This window comes from Caloenas nicobarica, chromosome 6 (assembly GCF_036013445.1).
Source record: "Caloenas nicobarica isolate bCalNic1 chromosome 6, bCalNic1.hap1, whole genome shotgun sequence".
Lineage (NCBI taxonomy): Eukaryota > Metazoa > Chordata > Aves > Columbiformes > Columbidae > Caloenas > Caloenas nicobarica.
Genome location: NC_088250.1, coordinates 17480516 through 17503666, shown reverse-complemented (window position 1 = coordinate 17503666; position 23151 = coordinate 17480516). Strand labels below are relative to the sequence as shown.

The following is a 23151-nucleotide window of genomic DNA, read 5'->3' as shown; positions in this document are numbered from 1 at the left end:
GGAGAAGCGCTCGGGTGGTGTCTTGTACCCTGAGCCCTCAGAAGGCGTGGAGAAGCGCTCGGGTGGTGTCTTGTACCCTGAGCCCTCAGAAGGTGTGGAGAAGCGTTCAGGTGGTGTGCTGTATCCTGAACCCTCAGAAGGCGTGGAGAAGCGCTCGGGTGGTGTGCTGTATTCTGAGCCCTCAGAAGGTGTGGAGTAGTGCTCGGGTGTGCTGAGTGGTGTGTGGTAGGATGCTGATGAAGCAGTTTCAAAGATCTCCACTGAGGAGGGAGGTGTGTAGAAGCGGTCTGAATCAGGTGACTCCTCTCCACTCCTGGTCTCCAGCTCTATAGACATTTCTGACTCCGGAGAAAAGGGCCGGGCGAGCTCCTGCCAGTTGTTGTAATAGTCATAAACCATACTGAAGGTAACCTCCTCCACTTCCAGTAAAGTGATGGTTTCTCGCTGCTCCTTCTGAACTGTCCCTTTGAGATCTGGAGTTTCTTGCATCCCAGTTGACCTTAAATACCTGGCCAGAGACAAGTCAGGCTCCAGCTCTGAGGCTTGAACAGCACTGGGCTCTGGACCAGCAGAAGTATCTTCCCACAGTCCTTCTTCATCCAGGCTATTCTCAGAGGCTTCCTCAGTGGGAGTCCTCTTATTTCCCCAAGGCTCCTTCCTTTGCTCCTTCTGTGCCACAGGATCATCCATTATTAAACCAAGTAAGAGTTTCCCAAAAGAGAATCCCTTGGTAGTGTTTGGTTCCTGTTGGGTGTCCTTGAGCATCTCCTCAGGGGAATCTGTTCTTTCTGTCTCACATATGGAGGTGCTCATTCCTGTCTCAAAGACCTTTTCTATCCTAGAACCTTCTTCCTCCTCAGCCTGATGCCTAGCTTGGGGTTTCTTTTCATATGCAGCTTTTTTCAAGTCGATGATGAAGCTGTCACTCTGGGAATCTGTGGTTTCCAGTTGTTCCCCACTCTCCCACACATATGTTTCCTGCACTCCTCTTTGGATATCTGCTGTGTTCTCCACCAGAAAAGCGTTAATTTGTCCCTCAAGTGAATCCTCTCCACAGACACTGACCTCTGACTCACAAATTTCTTTAGCAGAAGATCTCTCTTCAGCAGATATCATGATGCTGCCAAGGTCTCCATTAGAGATTTGCAAATCAGCCCTTCTGATTTCTCTTGGCAGTGCCTCTTCCTGGGCATTGACCTTCTCCTGCTGCATCCTGTAGCTCTGACGCAGTTCCTCACTCAGAGACATCTCTTCCACAAGCACGTTATGTTGGTGCACAGGGGAGATGAGCCCGGTTACGCCTACCTTCACACTCTCCAGAGCTGTGTTGGTTTGTGCCTGCTCTGTGTCCACAGTCTCTGCAGCTGGAAAAGGCTCCACAAACTTCTTCAGATCACATGCAATATTGGTTTCATCAGTCTCAGATGGCAACATCTGCTCTTTGAAATGCACTTCTTCTAGGTGAACCACAGCTTCCCCCGTAAAATCCTGACCTGAGTTTTCTGCGTCAGGAGGAGTGAGGATTAGATCCAAAGAAGAGTTGCCTGCATCAGACTCCATTTCTTGCAGCATTTGTCTATCATTGTGCATTTCCAAGGGAAAGGCATCCCCAGCCTCAATCATTTCTTCTTTACAAAGATGATAATCAACCCCAACGTCCTGTTTAATATCAACTGATCTCTCTTGCTCCTTGGTCTGTTCCTCCTGTTGCTCTTCTGTACAGAAGTCAGAAAAGCCAAATCGCTCCTTTGTGGGTGTATTTGCAATGTTGTCCTGCAGGTGGGGCACACTTGGCTCTTCTACAAGAGGCACATCAGGAGATACTGCCTCACAGGCAGTGGCATTGCTCTCCTCCATGTAAACATCACTCTCCTTCTGCACCACAGCTGATACAGGAATGAAAAATCGTGAATCCTCACACTCCCTTGCCAGAGCAAACTGCTCAGAGGCATGTGTTTGCTCTTTCACTTCCATAAATGGCGACTTAAGGATGTCCCAGGAGACAGTATCTGTATGCAGCACCACCTTGTCTCCTTCAGCCTCCAGCTCCTCTGAAAATCGACCTGCGTACTTGGTTCCCTGTTCATGCTCTTCCCTGGACATGCTGGGTTGCAGCTCAGTGGTGTCAATTCCAAAGCTGTGCTCCTCAGAGACAGCTTTTCCCCTGTGCTGCCTCGTCTCAGAAATATCATCTGTATCCTTCACGCTTTCTTCTGTATAACCTGTTTCTTGCCTTGAATAAACTTCCGTGATATCCAGCTCCATTTTTTCCTCCATCTTGCTTTCCCTCAAGTGAGTTTTCTCACACTCCTCTTTTAACTGCTCACCGGGAGATGGAGACAGCCTCAGGGACCAGGGTAAGTGGGCTTCCTCTTCTGTAGAGAATGTGACCTGTTCCATTTCATCCTTCCCAAGTGTGCTAGGGCCTTGGAGATCCAGAACATGGTCCATAGCAGGCAGTTCCTCAATGCCTTCATCCTTGCTGTACAACCTGGGTGGACTGGGCTCCACTGTCAGCTCAGAGGCAGTCTGCGCTGTTCCAGCCACATTCTTAGCCACACAACAATAAAGCCCAGCATCTGTGACAGAGACCCCTTGGATGTGTAAGCAGTATGTGCCATTCTTGCCTTCCTCAAACCTCAGCCTCTCACTGGCAGAAAGGCTCCGGCCGTTCAGGGACCATGCCACAGTTGGTGGAGGCTTCCCAGACACAGCACACTCCAACACCACTGCCTCCCCTTCACGGCAATGAACGTGTGCTGGGGCTTCTGCCACAATTTGTGGTGGCTCATTTCCCACATCAAATGAAAACTTGAACTTGTGCTTTATGGCAGGAGCAGCCTGGTCTGGAGAGGGGTGTGTGAGGGTCTCCCTCATCTCTGTGTCTTGCTCTGGTGTTGGACTGGGGGCAGTGATCTTGATTTCCACAGGCAGCGACAGCAACTCTGAGTGCGGAACTGCACTTGGCAGTCCCTGCTTTGCTGCAAAGGCCAGGCTGACTACTTCTTCTTCCTCTTCCTCCACCTTTTCCTCCTCCTCCACCCTCTCTTCTTCTTCCTCCTCCACCTTCTCTTCCTCTTCCAGCTTCTCCTCCTCTTCCTCCTCCACCCTCTCTTCCTGTTCCTTTGCCACCTTCTCTTCCTCTTTCTTTTCCTCCTCCTCCTCCTCCTCCTCTTTCTTCCCTTCACCTTCCTCCTCCTTCTTCTTCATGGCCCCACAGGCTGGCATCCATGGCTTCACATGAAGTGCAGCTGAGGTGCTGACTGTGCCCAGTGGGTTGAAGATCACACAGGTGACGGTGCCACCATGTTCTGGGAGCAGGGATGGGAAGGTCAGTGTAGAGCAGCACCCTGTGGTGTGAACGGCGGTGCCCTGGATGCGCCCCACGGGCTTGCCATTGTTGTACCAAGTGACCGTGGGCTGTGGGCGGCCATGGAAGAGGCAGGAGAACATGCACTTGTGCCCCTCAACAGCCTCCTGGGGCTTAACCTCCTGAACAAAGAGGGGTGGGCAGGGATCCAGGAGCCCACCTGGCATCTGCTGTCTCTCCCCTGCAGCCCTGGGCCTGCGGTACCCTTTCACTACCTGCACTGTGAGGGGCTTTGAGCCATTCATTGTGGCAGCCACCTGAGGTGGGCTGGGCTTCCTGGGAGGGCCCTGCTGAGGCATGGACAGGAGGGATTCCTGCTTCTTTTTCAGTGCTGCCCTCTTAGCCTCCCGCAGCCGCTGCAGCTTCCAACGGATCTCCTCATCCAGGAGCTCCTCAGCATTCACCACTGTGCCACTGTGCTCCCTACCACGCACTAGCCCTGGACGATGAGGCCCCACCAGCGGCAGCCTCTGGAAACAGATGGTTCGTACCATGCCCCGGGCTGGGGAGACGTCCCCAAGCAACTGCTCGGCCTCATGCCCCTTGTCGAAGGGTGAGCCCGTGCAGCGGAGCACCACCCGCAGCCGCTCCTCCCGCCGCTGCTGCAGCAGGCGCTCCCAGCTGTCCCGCATCCACTCCGCTTTCCCTGCGAAACCCAAGCGCTGCTGCTCCCTGCTGCGTGCCACCAGCAGTGAGGCGGTGGACTCCGCTGAGCCCTCACTGTTAATGGCAAACACCCTGTAGCTGCCAGCGTCATGTTCCCGCACGTCCCGCACCTCCAGGCTGGCGTGGTGCGTGTGCTCCTCGCTCTCCGTGCGGATCACCTTGCGGCAGTCCTGGTGCACCGGCCGGTTATTGTGAAACCAGGACATGTGGGGTGCTGGGCACGCCACCAGCTTGCACTGGAAGAGTGCAGGGTCCCCCTCCAAAACAGACCTACACTTGAGGCCCTGCGTGAAGGTGGGTTTACGGTTCTGGGGGCAAGCCAGCACCGCCACTGTGCCAGGTCCCTCGAGGTTCACCTTGCTGTGCGGCTCTGCAAGAGAAAGAGACCGGGTTACAACACACCAAACTCTGCCTGCCATCTGAAAATAATGAAATAGCAATATATTGAAATAAAAAATGGGCATGCAACAGATTTCATCACACACCCAGGAAAAAAAAGTAATTCACTCACCATATTTGTTCGAATAAACGCAACGCCTTGCTCTGTTTTAAAGATTGACACGAAATCGTTCGTTGTCTGTTCTTTCTTCAGACTGTGGAAATTTCTTCTTGAACAAGCAAAAATGAATTTCAAAATAACACGTTCTTCTGCGTGTATGTTTTTGCTGCCTGGAAGAGCTGCGTGTCTTTGGGTGGCAAAGAAGAAACTCTTACCTGACTTGCAGACAGTAGAATAAACGCCCTTTCTGACCCTTCTGTTTGTAGATTAAATGTTCAAACAATTGAGAAAAAATATTTTGAAAGATATTTTAAGAAGTAAGTAATTAGCTAACACAAAATGAGAAGGCGTTTATTCGAACTAATACAGCCACTAACTTCACAGTGTTATGCACAGGGAAAAAAGCAAGCAACATGAACCACATATGCTATCTGCAAGCCAAGGTAAGAGATGTATAATGATGAATTAATGTATGTAAAAAAAATGCAAGGAATCAATGGGAATGTACAGCTTTCACATATCCTAAACAACAAATGTTTTCTGGTATACTTTATCCATCCAATAGTGTCCATTGAACCGATTAATGTTAGGTTGCTAACTTGTTTGAAAACAATGATTAAGATTTGTGTAGCTTCATTCTGAAGTAAACTATTCCATGCATTCAAAAGGAAATTGAACAAATATAAGCTCTGTGAACAGCTGCAAAGCATGAAGTAAAAGTTAAGAATATTGCTGCAAAATTATAAATTTGAAGTTTTAAACATATTTTAAAACTTAAATAACCTCATAATGCAGGTAACCCTTTGCATATCAAAACAAACATGCAACATGTTCCAATATGCTTTAAAGTGTGTCTTTCTTTCCCCATCAGACACTATGTGTAAGCAGATAAAAGCTTTTCACAATGTTACTAATTACTGGTACTAATTATTCAGTGTAACATCATTGGTGACGGTACCTTTCACTTCCATTTCAATCTCTTCCTCAAGCTTCTTATGAATAATTTTTTCAGGAGCTAGAATAAAAAGACAAATACTTTTAAGCTACAGTAGCTAAATACGTCAATCAACACTTTATGTAGTAAAAATATCCAATCTCTTGCAAATATACAGAAATTCATACATACACACACATAAATGCATGCCAAACAATTCAAACACTTGACAAATTTTGAGAACAGAGTAATCAAATGCTTTCAAACTTGTTTGCAATGTACAGTTTCCTATAAGATCTGCTTTCTTCTTTGCAGGGTGGGGGAGTTTCTAATGTAACATGCCTTTATCATGCCTTAAATCCCTGAAGAAAACATTCAGCAATCCACAGACTAATGAGATGCTTCTTGTTCTTTATCATCTCCCAGGGAATGAACGTACTGGAATGCAATGATGCTATGCACGACGAATTGACACTTGGAAGGAACATGCAGTTGCCAACCTGTCACTCTCAGATGAGTGCTGCACTCGGCTTGTCCTGCAGGATTAACTATTCTGCACTTGTATATACCCTTGTGGTTCTGACCAACTTTGAACAATCTTAAACTGCACAGTGGCCCATCATGTTTTAAGGAACACATTGCAGACTCCTCAACTATTAGCTGATTGCACAGCCAGACCACACAAGGTGTAGGCACACCCTTCATTATGCAAAAGAGTAATGCATCATCTCCTTCTTTTACAGTGGTTTCTGAAGGCAGAGTTTCAAGAAACTCTGGTGCTTTGGCGTCAGTTTCAGTAATGTCTTCACATGGCACTACATCAGGATAGTAGACTCTGTTCCTTTGCTTCTCAGTTTCATATGGTCTTTGGGATGTAGATATTAATAAGCTTGAGGTTTTCTTGGAAGATTCTTGCTTAACTTCACATTGTTTAAACTGAATAGCTTTGGCTGCTTTAAAGCTTTTAGTATCTGATTCAAGGGTAATTTTTGTTACTGCTTTGGCTTGTGCTTCTTTTGCTAGGTAAGAATAAAGTTAGGAAAAGGATTAGAATAGATGTTTTGCAGGAATAAAAAATATTCTTATAATATGGGAGGAGGGGGGGGAGAAGAAAACAATAAATAGTATTGAAAGAATGTCCAGCACTTCAGTGCTACAACAACAATATTAAACACGAGTGCTTACACATTTAAGAGCTCTGTTCCTGCTGGGCTAATTCTAGGTACCAGTTAAGCCTATGGGACTTTCATGGGACCAAGACCTGGTCTGTAATGCCTAATACAAGGACATCTTTAAATTGAGACCCTCAATTTAGAAAGTAGCAGCAGAAGATTATGCTAAGTGCTTTGCACAGCTCACATATTGCAGTTTCTTTCTTCACTCTTAAGAACCAAATCAACATGGTCAATGGCTTCCTCATTATCTTAGTTTTCTGCTCTTTTGAGCTCAGCAGAAATACTATCACCTGTCCAGTGTGGTGACAATACATTTTTAGGTCTTTGCTAGAGGTAACACTACTAACATTTTAATATGCTGATGTCAGGAAGAAGCGGCAGGAGTCTTAGCAAAAATAAATACTTATCTCAAGGAGAGTGAAGGGTAGAAGACAATTAATTAGTGCAGTAATACAATACTTGCACCCATTAACCCTTTCAAATAAATTGAGCTATATTGCTAACCTTGGAATTGGAACCTTGGATTTACTGGAAACAAGTTGGAGCCATAATGTTTGAAAGACCAGGTATCTAGTTCAACATTGCTTGTCTGACATTCTTATCTTCCTTAAACTCCAGCTTCAGGAATTCTCAAACTGTAAAAATTCCTTCCAACCTGTTTTGCTTTACATCTCACTGCGTATCATGGAGGACATGAGGAGAAAAAGCCTCAGACATCTGTGACTTGATGGCAAGAGGCATGAAGTTACAATATTATCTTGCCACTACTGCACACCGCTTATGAATAGAGCTGTAAATGTGGAGGAAAAACCTCAAAGTGTTCTTACTAGAGTTTTCTCAATTAAATACTGATAATAAAGGAAATATGAGTGAGGTGCAGGCAGCGATAAAGAAGTTGCAAAAGGTAAGTCATAATGTTAAAAGTCAGATAACCACCTTTGACCGTTAGTATTGCAGCAGTTGTTGTCCCTCCGTAATCATTATACACAGTACAACTGTACAGTCCTTGGTCTGTCAGCTGGGCATTTAGGATTGTGAGTAGTAGGACACTTCCATTTTGTGATATCTTCAGTTTTTCAGACATTTCTATCCTTTCACCTTCATGAGTCCAACGAAACTCAGAGAAGAATTCATTTTCTAAGCCACATACAAACTGAGCAGTGTCACCACATTTCACAGTTAGGTCTCTGAGCTGCAAGAGAATCTTTGGAGGGACACCTTTCATCTCCCGAGCAGTGGCCATAGAGATCCTGGTGCTCTGAGATGTTTGGGAAAGGATTGTTGTGTGCATGGCTTCCATTTCTTCAACTGATGTAGCCTTCATGGTCAAACTTTCTGATACACTTTCAAAAACCTGCACACCCAATTCCTGTGATGGCTGTTGCACTGATTTAAATTCTTTTTGATAAGTTTTAATATTCTTCTTTGTGAGAGGAGCGACATGAAGTTGTGATATAGCCTGTGACCGGATAGACTCTTTTACATCTTTCCCAGAACTCTGCCTATCTAGGGCTTGCACTGTGTAATCAAGTAACAAAAATAACAACAACATTAGTGTCTAAAGAACTTTACTGTGCCATGTTCTGAACAAAATCAAACAGCATGGAAGATGAAAATGAATGACCTTAATTTGAAAACTCAGCATGCCAGATGCATTATGCTCTTCACACAAAGATCATCCATTCACATATATGAATAAGAAGTGATGCCTAAAGTAGTCATGCAGTTGATACTTGTCTCTTTCACTGAAGTTGTTCATTTTAGTATTGGAAACTTATTATGGAATTTTTTAAGGAGGTATTTTCTTCTTTTTTTTTTTTTTTCCCCCTACAGGATAGGGCAAAATACCCCAGTCAATACTATAAAGAACAGTTAATTACTTGCTTTAAAAATCGGAATACCTTCAGTAAAATGATTCCATTCTTTGACCTATACCAAGATACAAATTTGCAAATTTCCAAATGTTACAGCTTAAACAGAAGAAATGAGAGTGGCTGGGTTATGGAGGGTAGGTACTACTAACAGTAGCTAGTAAAGAAGAGGTGTGAAACAAGGAAAGAAGACCATTAGTAACAGCGTGAAAGTGTGGTATACAACAAACTGCATCCCTTTGAAGTAAAAACGGGGCTTTACCTTCTGCAGTCACTCTAAGTGTAGCTGTGCAAGTTGTTTCTCCAGCACTATTTCTTGCCTTGCAAGAGTATTGGCCAGCATGCTCTAAGAAAGCATCTACTATTATCAGTATAGCTGTGCCTGTAGACTCATCAAAGTGGAAAACTAAGTCTTTTGTCGGCAACATGAGTTGTTGATTATGAAACCACTGGATTTTTGGTTTGGGCACGCCAGAGACTCTGGCTTGAAATCTGACTGACTCCCCGCTGCATACCCTGCAGCTTGAAATAGGCTGGATAAAGGTGGGCCTTTGGCCAATAGATTCCTCCTTAAGTGAAATAGATGAAGAAACATGCCAATGGGATTCTGATGTAACTTCTTCAACCTTTTTAAATCCTGAAAAGAAGCATGTCAACTTTTAATTTCTTACCCTACACTATAATAAATTTTCTCTCTCATTCAAGATTTTTTTTCTAACTTACAACTTAACAGCATGAATTATTCTAATTCATCATTTATAAAATCTGTTGCAAAAAGAAAACAAGATATTTATGGTTAAATAATATCAAGGACAATATAGCATTTAAATAGCAAATTCTCCAGACAATATTTCTGCTCTAAAACTTTGGTCAATGTTTAATCAATTCATATGAATGTAAACTATTTCTTTTCAGCTGCTCAAGTTTAACATCTTTTCCAACACTTTCAAAGTAATTCATTTTATACAAAAACTCTTATTAGATTCTCCTTACAGTTAAATAAAATAATGTGTAAGCAAAGCACTTCTGTCAGAAATAAGATTTCTACCATGCTTGGTGCATGACAGACTCTGGAGAGAATGAAAAGGTGAAGTGCATGGAACATTGAAAAACTGTGAAATAAGTTTTCTGTGCATGATCTGTATTTTGGAGACATAAATGTATGCTGTGGACATTGTAAATGGTAGCAATTAATCGAGTTAAAAGACAACAGGACAGACAACGACTCACATATAATTATCAGTGTATATTAAGATTAGTATTGGAACACGACCTAAACAAGGCACCTTCTTTAATTGCACACTATACCTTCTAACTTCAAGGTAGCAGTGCTTGTCACTTGGCCTACAGAATTACTAGCCACAAAGGTATAGATTCCTTCATCCTCTGGATAAGCTTCAGCAATCTCCAGCTGGTAAGTGTCTTCAAACTGAGTCATTCTAAAAAATCGTGATGGCTTGATCTCTCTCTCTTTGCTGTACCAAGAGACTTTCAGATCTGCTCAAGCAACAGAAAGAAGAAAAAATGTGTGTTATTATATTAGACTAGTAAGTAAACACTATTGTTGTATTTATACCTATCAGAAGTCTTAATCTCAAGTACCTTTTCCAAGTTTAAATGTGTCTTGTGTTACTTTGGTAATGTATGACCAGCGGAAAGTGGCCTACATGTTGCTTTAAGTTTTGATTTCTGCATTGAAAATATTTGTCTGGGAAAACTGATTCTAGTGCTGCTATATTCCTGAGTAAAAATAATTTTTCTTTTCCCCTCTTAATGTATAAATTCAAAAATATTTTGCCACTACTAAAATCAGGGAAAGTGTAATTTTAAAAAAGTTACTCTGCTACAACTGCCTGATTAAACAGGCTATAAAATCACTAGGTTGATCTGAACAGCTTAAAGACATGAAAATGGAATATCCTTTCGGTAAGGACAGTTCCATGCCTCTTTGTGTGGCAAATATTATAAGTTTTACACATTTCTCACATTTTCTCACAGTTTCTCACAGTTTCTCACATTTCTCAAGAAAGATTCTGTCTTTGTACCTTTGTAGAATTCCTATATAAAACATTGTGTTACTTGACCTGTATAGATTCTTGTAGACTTGGGAAAGAAGAGGACTGAAGCAGACTGTAACGTTGCCTCTCCACTTGGCACTATATTACATCATGAATTGAATGTTTTCACACAAATGGTGTGCTATTACTGTCATCAGAAGAGACAGTGTTTCCAATAGCCAGCTGCACAGTGTGTTCCGTTAAACAATTGTATTTGCAGTAAAGTGGTACCTAAACTAACATAAAAGGATTTCGCAACACAAGTGAGAGCTATACAAATCCATTTGGATACAGTATTCAATAAAGGAAATTTTCAATAGGAAAAATTTCTTCACCAAAAAGTCTATCAAGCTCTGGAACAGGCTGCCCAGGGAAGTGGTTGAGTCATCATTCCTAGAGGGGTTTAAAAGATGGGCAGATGTGGTGCTTAGGGACATGGTTTGGTGGTGGACTTGGCAGTGGTGGCTTAATGGCTGTACTTGATCTTAAAGGCTTTTTCCAACCTAAACAATTCTGTGATTCTATGAAAAGAGACCTTGAAGAAAGGATCCTTATGCTCTGTGCTGTAAATGCAGCTTCCACAAATACAGTTCTTGTAAAAAAAATTACACTAGCATGCTTTGCACAGAGGGCAGGCCAGTCGTTCCAATATACATTTTCTGAGTTTTAGCAGCACTTCTATAGTACAATCAGATTTGTTGTAAAGCTTTTTTTTAAAAAAAATGGAGTTTGATTTCAAGTGATGAAAATGCAAATTATATATATTTGCATATACATGTTTATTACCAATTTTATGTGAATTTTTACACAGCTATCACTCAGGATTATTTTTAAATTTGGAGTTCTATCATTAAATAATTTTAAATTCTTTAGGATTAGAAGTGGATCTTATTCTTCAGTTTACCATGTGAATACTCCGTTACTATTCATACTCAAAGTCATTTATTGAAGTGAAGAAAGTTAGTTTTATTTGATGTTGTGTTAACTTGGGAAGAATGATTTTAATTGTAGGATGATATTCTATGTAACTAAAACTAGCAAACTTATTTAAGGAAAATCTACACGTAAAAGGTTACTCTGTGTTTTAAAATGCCACATTTTACTCACTGACAGTTTTCCAAGCTCAGCTAGCATTTGAAATGATGACAAAATTCCAAAGACAAATTTTTTGAAACAGACCTTATTTTTAGAAATGCTTAATGTTTATGACAGTTTATAACTTCCATGCTTGATGACATCTTTGACAAATGACCTGCTTGACTGATAGTTGCCAGTGAATAACACTTTGCTCTGTGTGTGTATCAAATAACTGTACTTCTAGAGCAAGACTGATGCCAGCACATTTACTGTTGCATTTTTTCTGAGCTCAAGATGAAAAATTCTGAGATATGAAAAGATGTACAGGATTTCTTTAAACCCACCTGTCCCTGTAACTCTGCACTGAAAACGAGCAGACTGTCCCTCGGAAGTAACAGCATCACGTAGTGGTACCATGACAGCAGGTGGATACACTGGCACTTCTAGCTCAGGAGAAACAACTTCTGGGACTAAAGGTTGAGGGAAAAAAAAAAAAGAAGTCAGTTTTAAAGGTGAAGAAGATCACACACGTGTCGACAATCTCATTTCACAGGACATTGTTATGAGCACAGGATACTCACTTTCTACTGAAAGAGAAGCTGAAGTTCTGGCAACTCCGTAGTCATTGTTTGCTTCACAGGTGTACACTGCTGCATCTTCAGGGAAAGTTTCAATCAGCAATAGAGTATATTCTTGTGCGTCATGAAGAAATTTGCACTTGAAACCTGGAGAAAGCTGTTGATCATCTTTGTACCAGGAAATTTTGGGCTGGGGTTTGCCTGATATCATAGCACAGAAGCGGGCAGGTTTGCCAGACTCCACAGTGGTTGGCTCTAGTTCCTGAATAATCTGGGGTGGCTCTGGAGCTGCAAATTGGGACAGGGAAAGGGGAAGGGAGAAAGGAGAGAGAGAAATCTCATTATTGATATTTATCAAAGATTCAAAAATATTAGCAAGGAATTTTTATTTTTAAAATATTATTTCCAATGTTGCTTGTCCATGAAAATCTGCCCTTTTCCTTGATATAGGGGGAATGACCTAGCAACAAGTGCCTTACCATAATTAGCTCTGTTGACATGTTTTCTGGCAAAATGTGTCCCAGAATTATTAGCTTGATCTCTCTGGGAAGGCATATTTGTCCATATGAACAAATCAGCCTTATTTGGACTTGAGCATGTCCTGGTCCAAAAAAATACAGTGAGGAAAAGAACTGCTAGAGCATTTTCATCAGCTAGCCAGCTATTTCAGTAGAGCAAGAAACATCCAGGTACATGAGGATTTTGGTAGTGTTCTGGACACAAGATTCTCTTTGGATTTTTACTTCTAACTTTGAGAGTTAGAATTCTAGAAAAGCTGTATAGAAATCAGAAAAACACAGAGTAATAAATACAGTCAAAGCATTGTTTGCAGGGACACTTACCATTCACATAGAGAACAACAGAACTCCTATTACGTCCTGCAACAAATGTATATTCTCCAGCATCAGAGTAAGTGGTTTCAAAGATGGTCATTCGATGAACTCTCCTTTCCACCACGTAACTGTATCTTTCCTCGTATTGGAAGTTGATCTCAATACCGTCCTTGTACCACTGTGGTTCAACATCATCTTCGTTGACTTCAAATTCAATTTCAGCTCTTTGCCTCTCAATTACCTTTGAACAAGTAGAATAAATATTAGAAAAAAGCCTTTGTTTTTACAGATGGTCCCACATTCCAGTTTCCTAGAAGAAGGCCCTGACCTTATTATTACAGATTTTTGTGTTACGACTCTTGCTGATTAGATATTGTTGGTCTTCCTTTGCATTATTCTTTGAGTCACAAAGTTATGAAATATTTATTATAGGCCATACCTGAATATCTTTACGGGCACTTCTGATACGAATGTCACGACCTTCCACTACCAAATTGGCACTGGATGTGTTTCCACCTGCTACTACAGTGTACTGGCCAGCATCAGACATTCTTATGGAAGGAATGATGAGACGATGAACATACTTCTCTCTCTGAATTTTCATCCTATGCAAATCAGAAAAGCAAATGATCAAGTTACTTCTTGAGGGAAAATATATAACAAAAGCGAACATGGTGTAGAAGCAATAACTCACCTGTCGCCAATCTGGAGTTCTTGTCCATCCTTCATCCACTGGACCTGAATGTCAGGTTCTGAAACTTCACATTCAAAAATAGCCCTCTTCTTCTCCACAACCTTGATGTCTTTAATATGCTTCCTAAATTCAATGTGACGAGCTAGAGCACAAAAAAGTAGAATGAGTGCCATAATGCTATTCAAGCCATTAAAAGTAACCAAATATACAAATCAAGAGGGCAAATACCTTCCACATATAAAGTGGCTGATGAAGCTGCTTTTCCAGCAACAAAAGTGTATTCTGCAGCATCACCAAAATGCACATTCCTTATGGAGAGGGAGTGTGTGAGCTTCTTTGTTCGTATCTGGCATTTATCAGTCGATTTTATTTCTACCCCATTCTTTAGCCATTTATATGAGATACCTTCATAGTTAACAGTAACTTCAAAAGTTATTGTGTCTTTCTCTTCAGCATTGATGTCTTTTAGCATGGAGGTAATAAGGATGGCTAAAAGAAAAGAAATGGACATAGTTTGGGGTTTTTTGTTCTGTTTTGCTTTATTTTAAACACATATGAACTAGATCAGATATGTTTGAAATTCTTTAAGACAGATTCTGATTTTTGGTAATATTAAAAGGAAGGTTCTGTGTCCAGAATCAGTACTACAATTAAATTTCCCAAAACTTCTGAATGACATCAGAATCCGAATTCTGTCTCCTATGGTGACTTGGTGTTTAGGCATGTTGGTCTAAACAGAAGAAGCCAAGATCTGATTTCCAAGTTCACAGCTTCTAGATCTCTTAAAAATGTAACTGAGGCTGTTTAGGGTTATTTGACAATAACTCTACAACAGTGCAGGTTTTCTCTGAGTGGCACCAAGTGCATGTATTAACACAAACTCTGTTATTGGTAACTGTAAAATATTCTAGTCCATTTCAGTTTTACATACGTTTTACAGTCAGAGTTGCACTGACTCTGTCATTTCCACAGACAAACGTGTATTCCGCAGAATCTTCACTGCTTGTGTTCATGATATTGAGCTGATGGAGTTTCCCTTGGACCACTATTTTGAACTTTTCACTCATTTCAATCTCCACACCATTTTTCAGCCAGACAGCAGGCACATTGAAATGAGAAACTTCACATTGAAAAGAGGCAGTTTTGGTCTCAGGGATCTCAATATTTTTCATGGTCTTTGTGATGTGTAGGGCTGAAAGGGGGAAAAGAAAAAAAAAGGACAATAGAAAGGATTTTTTTACAAGTCAGTATGTGTGGAAGACTGCAAACAAACAAACAAGGGTAACAGGCTACAAAGTGTCAGGTCAAGTTGTTCAATATGACATGGTATAGCAATTCATATAATTACTTTATCAAAAACTTAAAATACTTACTTTCCACAAACAGCTTTGCTTTACACTCAATTTGGCCAACAAGAGCTGTGTATTCCCCAGCATCAGCAGGAGATATGTTATGCAGCATAAGCTTGTGAACTTTCCGTTGAGAGATCATCTTGTATTTATCACTTTGTTTAAGCTCAACATTTTTGTGGAACCATCGGACTGGTACAGTATCATGGGATACACTCAGTTCAAAGGAGACAACAGCATTTTCCAAAGCAGTCACATCCTTCGGCTTTTTGATGATCTTGACAGCTTGAGAAAAAAAATGAGCAAGATTCAGCAGTGTGTCTGATTTGAATCTCAAACCACACATTAAAGCAAATATTCAAACCAGATTGACTTACTCTCCACATGAAGTCTGGCATTTGCTCCTATCTTTCCCAGCTTAAAGCTATAAACAGATTCATCAGTGATAACACAGTGTTTGATTTTCAGTGTGTGAAGAGTTCCTTTCACTGAAATTTCATATTTGTCATTTGATTCAAGTTCAACACCATTTTTAATCCACAGAGCTCCTTTCACATCTGCGTGGGTCAGTTCTACACTGAAAACTGCCTCCTGTGTTTCTGTCACAGTCAAGTTCTTTAGTGTCTTCTTTATCTTAACAGCTAGGAAATAAAAATAAAAATAAAAATAAAAATTGACAAAACAGAGCAAAATTAAAAATTAATAGTAAATGTAAGAATCTTAATAAAACTGAATCATGGTGCTTCATTTTAAAATCTAGTACGTATGTTCTGATTTATATAGTTTCCACCAAAGTGGTGTGCTCAGAAAACAAAAAGGAACATTTACTCATAGTGTCCATGAGAAACAGGGGTTTTTTAATTTGATATGTTTACTACACAACTAGCAAAGGGTGAATTTCTACCTTATAGCCAGTGCCTTGAACAAAATGTGGTTTTATTAAAATACCATACTAAATTCCAAATCAGGAGACTCCAAAATGCAGTGTTTGCTGCCTCAGAAAGCGCCTCATAATATAAAAACATTTTTGAAAAATGAAGCAAACTATGCTTGCATTTTAGGGCCTGATCAAAGACACAGTGAGTGATGTTGGACTAAGTCTTAAAGACATCAGTTAGTTATAAAAAAATACTGACCTTCGACCTTCAGTTTGGCAGATGTCTTTGAGCTTGCTATTTCATAGCTATATTCACCCATATCATCCAGTTTTGTGACAGGGATATTGAGTCTTCTCTTTGCACCATCAGATTCAGCACGGTACTGATCTGTCATAGCTAACGGTCTTCCATTTTTTAGCCACTGGCCCTCTGATTCTGGATTTGCCACCTCACATTCAAAAACAGCTGCCTGGGATTCAGCCACAGTCAGGTCACTGAGAGGCTTTGAAATGGCACCACCTGTTGAGAAGCAAAAGCACATGGTTTTGTTGTGCTGCCGTTCAACTTTTCCCCATACAGATATTCAACCACATGAAAAGTTGATGCTGGAATTCTTTTGCCCTAGTTTGCATCATGAGTTCTGTGAAAAATCAAGAACACAATGTGACCTGAACATCACAAAAGGATGCTTCTTACTTCTATCCTAGTTATTCTCATTTATTATTTTACAAAATACGCTATATTGAGCATTGTTTTTAAAGCACAGTGAAACAAAAATATTGGACTTAAACCCTACTAACCTGCTACTATAAGCTTCCCAGATGTTTTCTTCTCTCCAGCATAAAATACATATTCTCCTTCATCATCTTTCATCATCTTCACCACTGTCAATTTATATATTTTGCCATGTGCTTCAATTTTATATTTAGGACCAGCCTTGATCTCTTGGCCTTTGAAATGCCAAATTACATCAATCCCTGAATGGGAGAGCTCCACCTCAAAGGATACATTCTGGGTTTCAGTGCAGGTGATGTCATGAAGACCTCTAATAATCTCAATTTCTATAAAAAGAAACATGACAAATATATTAGTTGCTTTCACAGTTTTGTATTTAAAGACATAATTTCACAAAGGGCTGTGCATCTTAAAGGAAACCTACTTTCAACTGTGACATTGCAACTTGTTTCAACTTTGCCAACCATCAGCTTAAAACGTCCTTCATCTGATGCATGGGTTCTGGTAAGTACTAGCCTCTGTTTAGTGCCTTTACATACAGCTTGTACACGTTCGTCAGGCTTTATCTGATGATCATTTAGGTACCACTTGGAGGAAGACACATCAGGTGCTGAAACTTTGCATTCGAGGATAGCTTTTGTTCCTTCAACTACGTGAACATCTTTTAGAGGCACCACTATTTCCACATCTGTCAAGTTAAAAAATATTCATTGTGAAAAAAACTATGCCTTTAAGAAGCAATCCTAAAGGATCCAAAAATCAAACACTCCTTCAAAATCATGATAATGACTTACTGTACACTGTGATCTTTCCAGTGGTTGACAGTTCAAGATCGGGAATACTAAAAGAATAAGTTCCACTATCTTCCTTTGTTGCATCTTCTATCAGCAACATGTGTGACTGTTTATCCAACACAATGTGAATACGATCACTCGATTGAATTTCATGACCATCTTTCATCCAGACACCTTCCACGTTTTCTAGGGAGACTTTAACTTCAAGTTGTACAATATCTCCCTCACACACTTTTTGATCAGTAAGTCCTTGAAGAATAGCCATGGGACGAGCTGTGGAATTAAATGAAATGAAGTTAATTAATCCTCATAGCAGATAAGCAGAATACTGAATATTAAGGCAATATGGGATACAGTAATATAGCTATAACGTATGCTATAATATAGAAAATCTATAATATAGAGACAATGTAAGTATTAGAAATGCTTACGCTTCATCTTCAGTTTGCAGTGAGTCCTTTTTCCATCAACAACAAAGCTATACTCTCCTTGATCATCTTTATTAACATCTCTAATAGTGAGGATTTGGCGACCACGGCGGGATGCAATCACATATTTATGATTAGAGGTCAGTTCAACATCACCATGATACCATTTCCCCTCCACGTCTTCTCGGGAAACCTCACATTCAAGTTCACCTGAGAAGGATTCTGGTACTTCAACATCCTGAAGTTCTTTAATGAACTCAACCACAGCACCTACAGTCAAAAGTAATTACATTAATGAATAAGCTTGATTAGATACCCATGATGAAAACATTTCTTATTAAATGAGTCTAAGGAAATTAAAATATATACGTGGTGTAACCATTTTATGTAAATATAGATCCAAACTTTCATACTGGATTCTGAGAACATGAAGGCAGCTTGAACGCTCCTTAGTACGTTAGACATCAGTTTAAACTCTTTTATTTCTTCCTGATGCTGATTTCACTTTAGCAGTACTGCATGGTGCTAAGTTTCATACTGCTTACCTTCAACAGTAAGCTTTGCAGTAGTTTTGATAGATTCGTCTTCTACCAGTGCACAGCTGTAGTCATCAGCATCAGACATTTCAATTGCTAGTACAGAAAGAAAATGAGCCTTTCTGTCTGAGTGCATCCTGTATTTGTCTCCAGAATGAATTTCAATTCCATCCTTAAACCATTTCACTTTGACAAAGGGTTCTGATGTTTCACATTCAAATGTTGCCATGGAGTCTCTCTCTCTAGCAACAACATCTTGTAACTTCTGGGTGAAGCTGATTAACTGCTTGGCTGCAAAACAATATGCAATGAATCAACAATGCACTGGCCATATAGACTTAACACACTACGATAAAAGTAAGAGAATTTAATTTACCTTGTACTAACAGGAAAGCATGGCTTGAAGTTTCACCAGCTATATTGACTGCTTTCACCATGATGCTGGCAGAATCATCAGAAGTCACATCTCTGATGACTAATTCGCAAACATTATCTTCAGGCCAGTACCAATACACACGATCAGTCCTTTCAATCTGCACACCATTTTTGAACCACTGGCACTCTGGGTCTGGTTTTCCCACCACTCTCACACGGAAGTGTGCATCTGTCCCCTGGGCTACAGTCTGGCTTTGAATTCGTTCAAATATCTTGGGAGCCTCCATGCTTGGACTAAGCTCAACCTTCTCTGGTTTGAATGCTGGAATGGTGATTTTGCCTTCAGGAGGAAGTGCCTTCTTCTCTTCCTCTGGGATCTCTTTGGTCCAGTGAAGAAGTTCTTCTTTTGTCTTTTTTAACAGTTCTTCATATGATTCATCTTTTTTGCGAGACTTAAGTTCTACAGCAGTGATGGCTTCATAATAGCCCTCTTCTGTTCTACGCTTGAATTTACTACGCAGCTCTTCAGATTCCTCTGAAAGCTTCTCATGGGTGATTCTTTCAGCCCTTTTCAGTTTCACCACTTCTTTGGTTGTTGCCTCTGCAGGTTTGTCTACCTTCTGTACCTCAAAGAGAAGTTTTCCAGGCTCTGTCACTACAGGCTCATGTTTGGGTTCAGGAGCACGACGAAGAACGGATCTGAAGTCTTCCCTCTGCTGGATCTCAAGTCTCACCTTATGTTCAATAATGCCTTCTGGATTCTCTGCAGTGACTTTCACCTCTCCTGTGTCATATGATTTGCAGTCCACAATATCCAGGTAGTAGATTCCATCGTAACGGAGTCTAAACCTTTTGCTCTTACGGATGAGCTGCCCATTGAGGTACCAGTTGACCTTGGGCAAAGGATAGCCAGTCACACGGCAGCGGAATCGTGCTGTTTCACCTTCCAGGACTCTTGCAGGTTCTGGAACCAAAACAAGTTCTGGTTTTTGTTTTTCCTTTTGGTCCAGTGCAACTGCAGGAAGAGCACCCTCATGGGCCATTCTTTCTAACTCTTCAATTCGCTGCAGTCCTCTTCTGCCTTCTGGCAACTGGGATTCTTCCACAAGGCTTTTCTCATCCTTCACGATCAGAGTAGCAGATGTATGGTCTGTACCGTATTTGTTAGTTGCCCTGCAAGTGATCACTCCGCTATCTCTGGAATAGGCTACTCCATAGTCGAGGCTACAGTACCCAAACTCATTGATCATGCGGAGTCTGTTAGCTGCTTCCAAGGGTTTGCCATCATGCAGCCACTCCACCACCATAGTTGGGTCACCAATTGGTGTAAGCCTGCACTCAAAGTGAGCTGGTCCAAATTGTTTGAGCCTTAAAGATGTAAGCTTCTTCTTAAAAAATGGTTTCTGTTGCTTTTCTTTGTCATAGAGGTCTCCTTCCTCCCATTGCTCTTGGCCATAACGTAAATGGAGAGGCTCTAACTCTGGTGCTGCAATCTCCTTGGCTTTGTAAGTTCCTTTTGGAATTATTAATCTCCTTTCTGGTTCAGGTTGTGCATGTTCAACTTCAACATTTACTTTACACCGAGTAGTGTCCCGCCCAGCTTTATTGATAGCAGTAGCAGTATACCATGCAGCATCTTGCCTGGCAGTAGATTCAATTTTAAGGGCAGCTGCCCCTTTGGTTCCCTCAATCCTGAAATATCAAAACAATTGTTTAAAACTTTTTTGCCCTTCTCCAAAAGTAGGTCAAAGCCTCCAATGGCAAACCTCTGGAGCAATTATACATGTTGTTTATGTTTATTCATGTTTATGAGTGCAGTGCGTAAGAATCAAACAGATAAAGATAATAAAAAGAAGTCCTGATTTCAGTGGCAGTTTCGCCCAGTGAAAATCAAAATCAGAGACAGATAAAGGTTCCCTAAATCTCTGCTGTAAAAGCATTGGCTTTGCAGAATACAAAATACACCTATACACAAGCTGGACAAATGGAGTGAGTTCTACAAGGTATTTTATATCTCTTAGCCTTACTGCAATGCAAAAGCTGTTAGTGGCTTCAGTAGCCATTGGACTAAGACCTTCTATGGAAGCAAGGGTATTTGGCACTTTGCAGGATGGTGATTATTAGCTCCTTACTATTTAAACACAATAAAAATGCTTACTTTATTTGGGGGTATTTATGAGGTACAATGATGTCACTGTTCTTCAGCCACACAATGTCAGGATTAGGGTTACCAGTAGCTTTCACTGCCATCTTCAGTTTAGAGCCCTCCTTTACGCTAACATTCTTCAGCCTTTCCACAAAGTGTGGTCTGACTAGGTCTTCCTTAGCTGAAAGAGCAAGGGTAAGTTATCACAAGAGGAAATTATATAACCTTGGTTTTTACTAAGAAACACTCCTCTGCCTTCTAAAAATAGCATGCACAGTAGATACCTTCCACAGTCAGTGTCATTGAGACTGATGCTTTGCCTGCTCTATTTTGAGCAATTACAGCCCATTCGCCAGAGTCATCAGGCATAGCAGGAACAATGATCAATGACTGGGTGCCATCTTCTTTAATCACTATTTTATGAGTGTAGTCATTAACCACTTGCTGACCTGCAGATACATATGGAAAAAAAAAAAAAAAAAAGAAGTTACACTCAAAACAGCATCTCAACAAGATGTACAATGTAAATAAGATTGTTTTTTTAAGATTATTCGTTGATTAAAATGAGACCGATGTACCATTATGGAACCAGTATGTCTCTGGCATAGGTCTGCCAACAACTTTTAAGTCAAATCTTGCTGTCTGCCCCTGTGAACATTTAAATGACGTAGGTTTCAGCACAAAAACTGGCTTATATAGTCTCTCCAGTTGTCCTTCATCAGTTTCATCTAATCTGCGGGCAGGAGAACGAGAAGGAGAACTGCGAGCAGGAGATCGGCTTGGAGACCGTGGAGAAATAGACCTGGAAGGAAAAGATAAGGCATGTGTGTAAGACAACATCACATTGCAGTGGGCTGGCATGACAAACAGAGTTCAACTTTTGCCTTTAGCGTAATTTATTTTGAAGAGATCAACCAATTTTTCTATGTGCGAAATTGTGACAAAAATAATATTTATTTGTAGTCAATTTTCTTCAAGTTTTTAACAGCAATTTGTATAGCTGAATAGTGTTAGGACACACCACAGTCAGGGAAATTTTTGAGTTTTTGATACTATACAGACATGGATGTAATCCTGTGTATGTTTGTACATGCATGTGTATGTATACAGAGACAACACAGTACATGACAACACTGGATTTTTTTCTGTTGTAGAAATACGGCTATTTCGAGGGTGGAAGTAAGAGTTACACACAGTACTAAAACCTCAAGTGCAAAAGATTTTTCTTTTTCAAAACCAAGTACTTTAAGAAATAGATATGGTTGCTGAGGTTGTAAATCTGATAATGCAGTTGGATATGCTATGTGAATGCTGGTGCTCTGGAAACTGCACTGCTCATTAAGAAGGCTAACCAGACAAAGATTTGGCACATAAATCAATATAAGCCATCAAAACAGCATTTAGAACTTCTCTAGAGGTACACGAACTCCAATAACTTCAGCTGTTTAGCTGCTGTGTAGTGAGTTTTTGGACTGTCTATTACAGCAGACTGAAGTCTCAAGAAATTTATATATTACTGGGTACCTACCTGTATCTTCTCATAACTTCTGGTCCTGGCATATAACCTGGAGTTGCTGTGGGTGCAACTGGCTCAACATAGAGCTTTGCTGAGCAAATGGCATTTCCTTTCATATTACTGGCAAAGACAGTATAAATTCCTTCATCTTCAGGTAAAACCACAGGCAAACGCAGACTGGCACTGCCATCTTGCAGAACTTCAATCTGGTAGTGCTCTCCGTGCCTTATGCGCTTACCATCTTTGTACCATGCAATCTGCATGGAAAGAAACAGTGGAATGCTACGTGAGTTCTTCTAAAAACAATGATCCAGTAATGACACATGCATACAACATACTACAGCTTCCCATTTTTCAGCAGATACATTGTCACAGCCCACATATGTGCTAACATTACATTTTTACTTCACATAAATAAGACTAAAGTAACATGCTTTCACAGCAGCCCGAAACACAAGTTTTGGAGCTAGAAACAAACATAAAGTCCAGGTTGACAAAGAGCAAAGTGATCTAGACTGGACTTGCTACCGTGTTCCCACTTGTGTGGGTTAACTTGGAGATACTAAGAAGACCAATTTAACTGGTAAATCTAGCTTAGCTCTGAATGGGCTAACCAACCTGACGCTGTTCTATTAAGGGA

General features: G+C 40.8%; 1 protein-coding gene across 27 annotated transcripts in view; it reads right to left on the bottom strand.

The window, feature by feature from the left end:
* Window positions 1-23151, bottom strand: part of TTN (titin) — a 245118-nt gene that overhangs the window by 198114 nt on the left and 23853 nt on the right. For all 27 annotated transcript variants that reach the window (XM_065637181.1, XM_065637152.1, XM_065637169.1 and 24 more), the window contains 22 exons: window positions 22524-22768; window positions 21574-21797; window positions 21280-21444; window positions 21008-21176; window positions 18851-20541; window positions 18484-18765; window positions 17942-18208; window positions 17511-17783; window positions 17141-17404; window positions 16782-17042; window positions 16240-16500; window positions 15481-15744; window positions 15128-15388; window positions 14686-14946; window positions 13983-14243; window positions 13755-13896; window positions 13500-13665; window positions 13070-13301; window positions 12231-12515; window positions 11994-12119; window positions 9824-10012; window positions 5494-5550 (listed from right to left, as the gene is read on the bottom strand). In XM_065637181.1, the coding sequence (XP_065493253.1) occupies window positions 5494-5550; window positions 9824-10012; window positions 11994-12119; window positions 12231-12515; window positions 13070-13301; window positions 13500-13665; window positions 13755-13896; window positions 13983-14243; window positions 14686-14946; window positions 15128-15388; window positions 15481-15744; window positions 16240-16500; window positions 16782-17042; window positions 17141-17404; window positions 17511-17783; window positions 17942-18208; window positions 18484-18765; window positions 18851-20541; window positions 21008-21176; window positions 21280-21444; window positions 21574-21797; window positions 22524-22768 (6346 nt within the window). The remainder of the gene's footprint in view (window positions 1-5493; window positions 5551-9823; window positions 10013-11993; window positions 12120-12230; window positions 12516-13069; window positions 13302-13499; window positions 13666-13754; window positions 13897-13982; window positions 14244-14685; window positions 14947-15127; window positions 15389-15480; window positions 15745-16239; window positions 16501-16781; window positions 17043-17140; window positions 17405-17510; window positions 17784-17941; window positions 18209-18483; window positions 18766-18850; window positions 20542-21007; window positions 21177-21279; window positions 21445-21573; window positions 21798-22523; window positions 22769-23151) is intronic.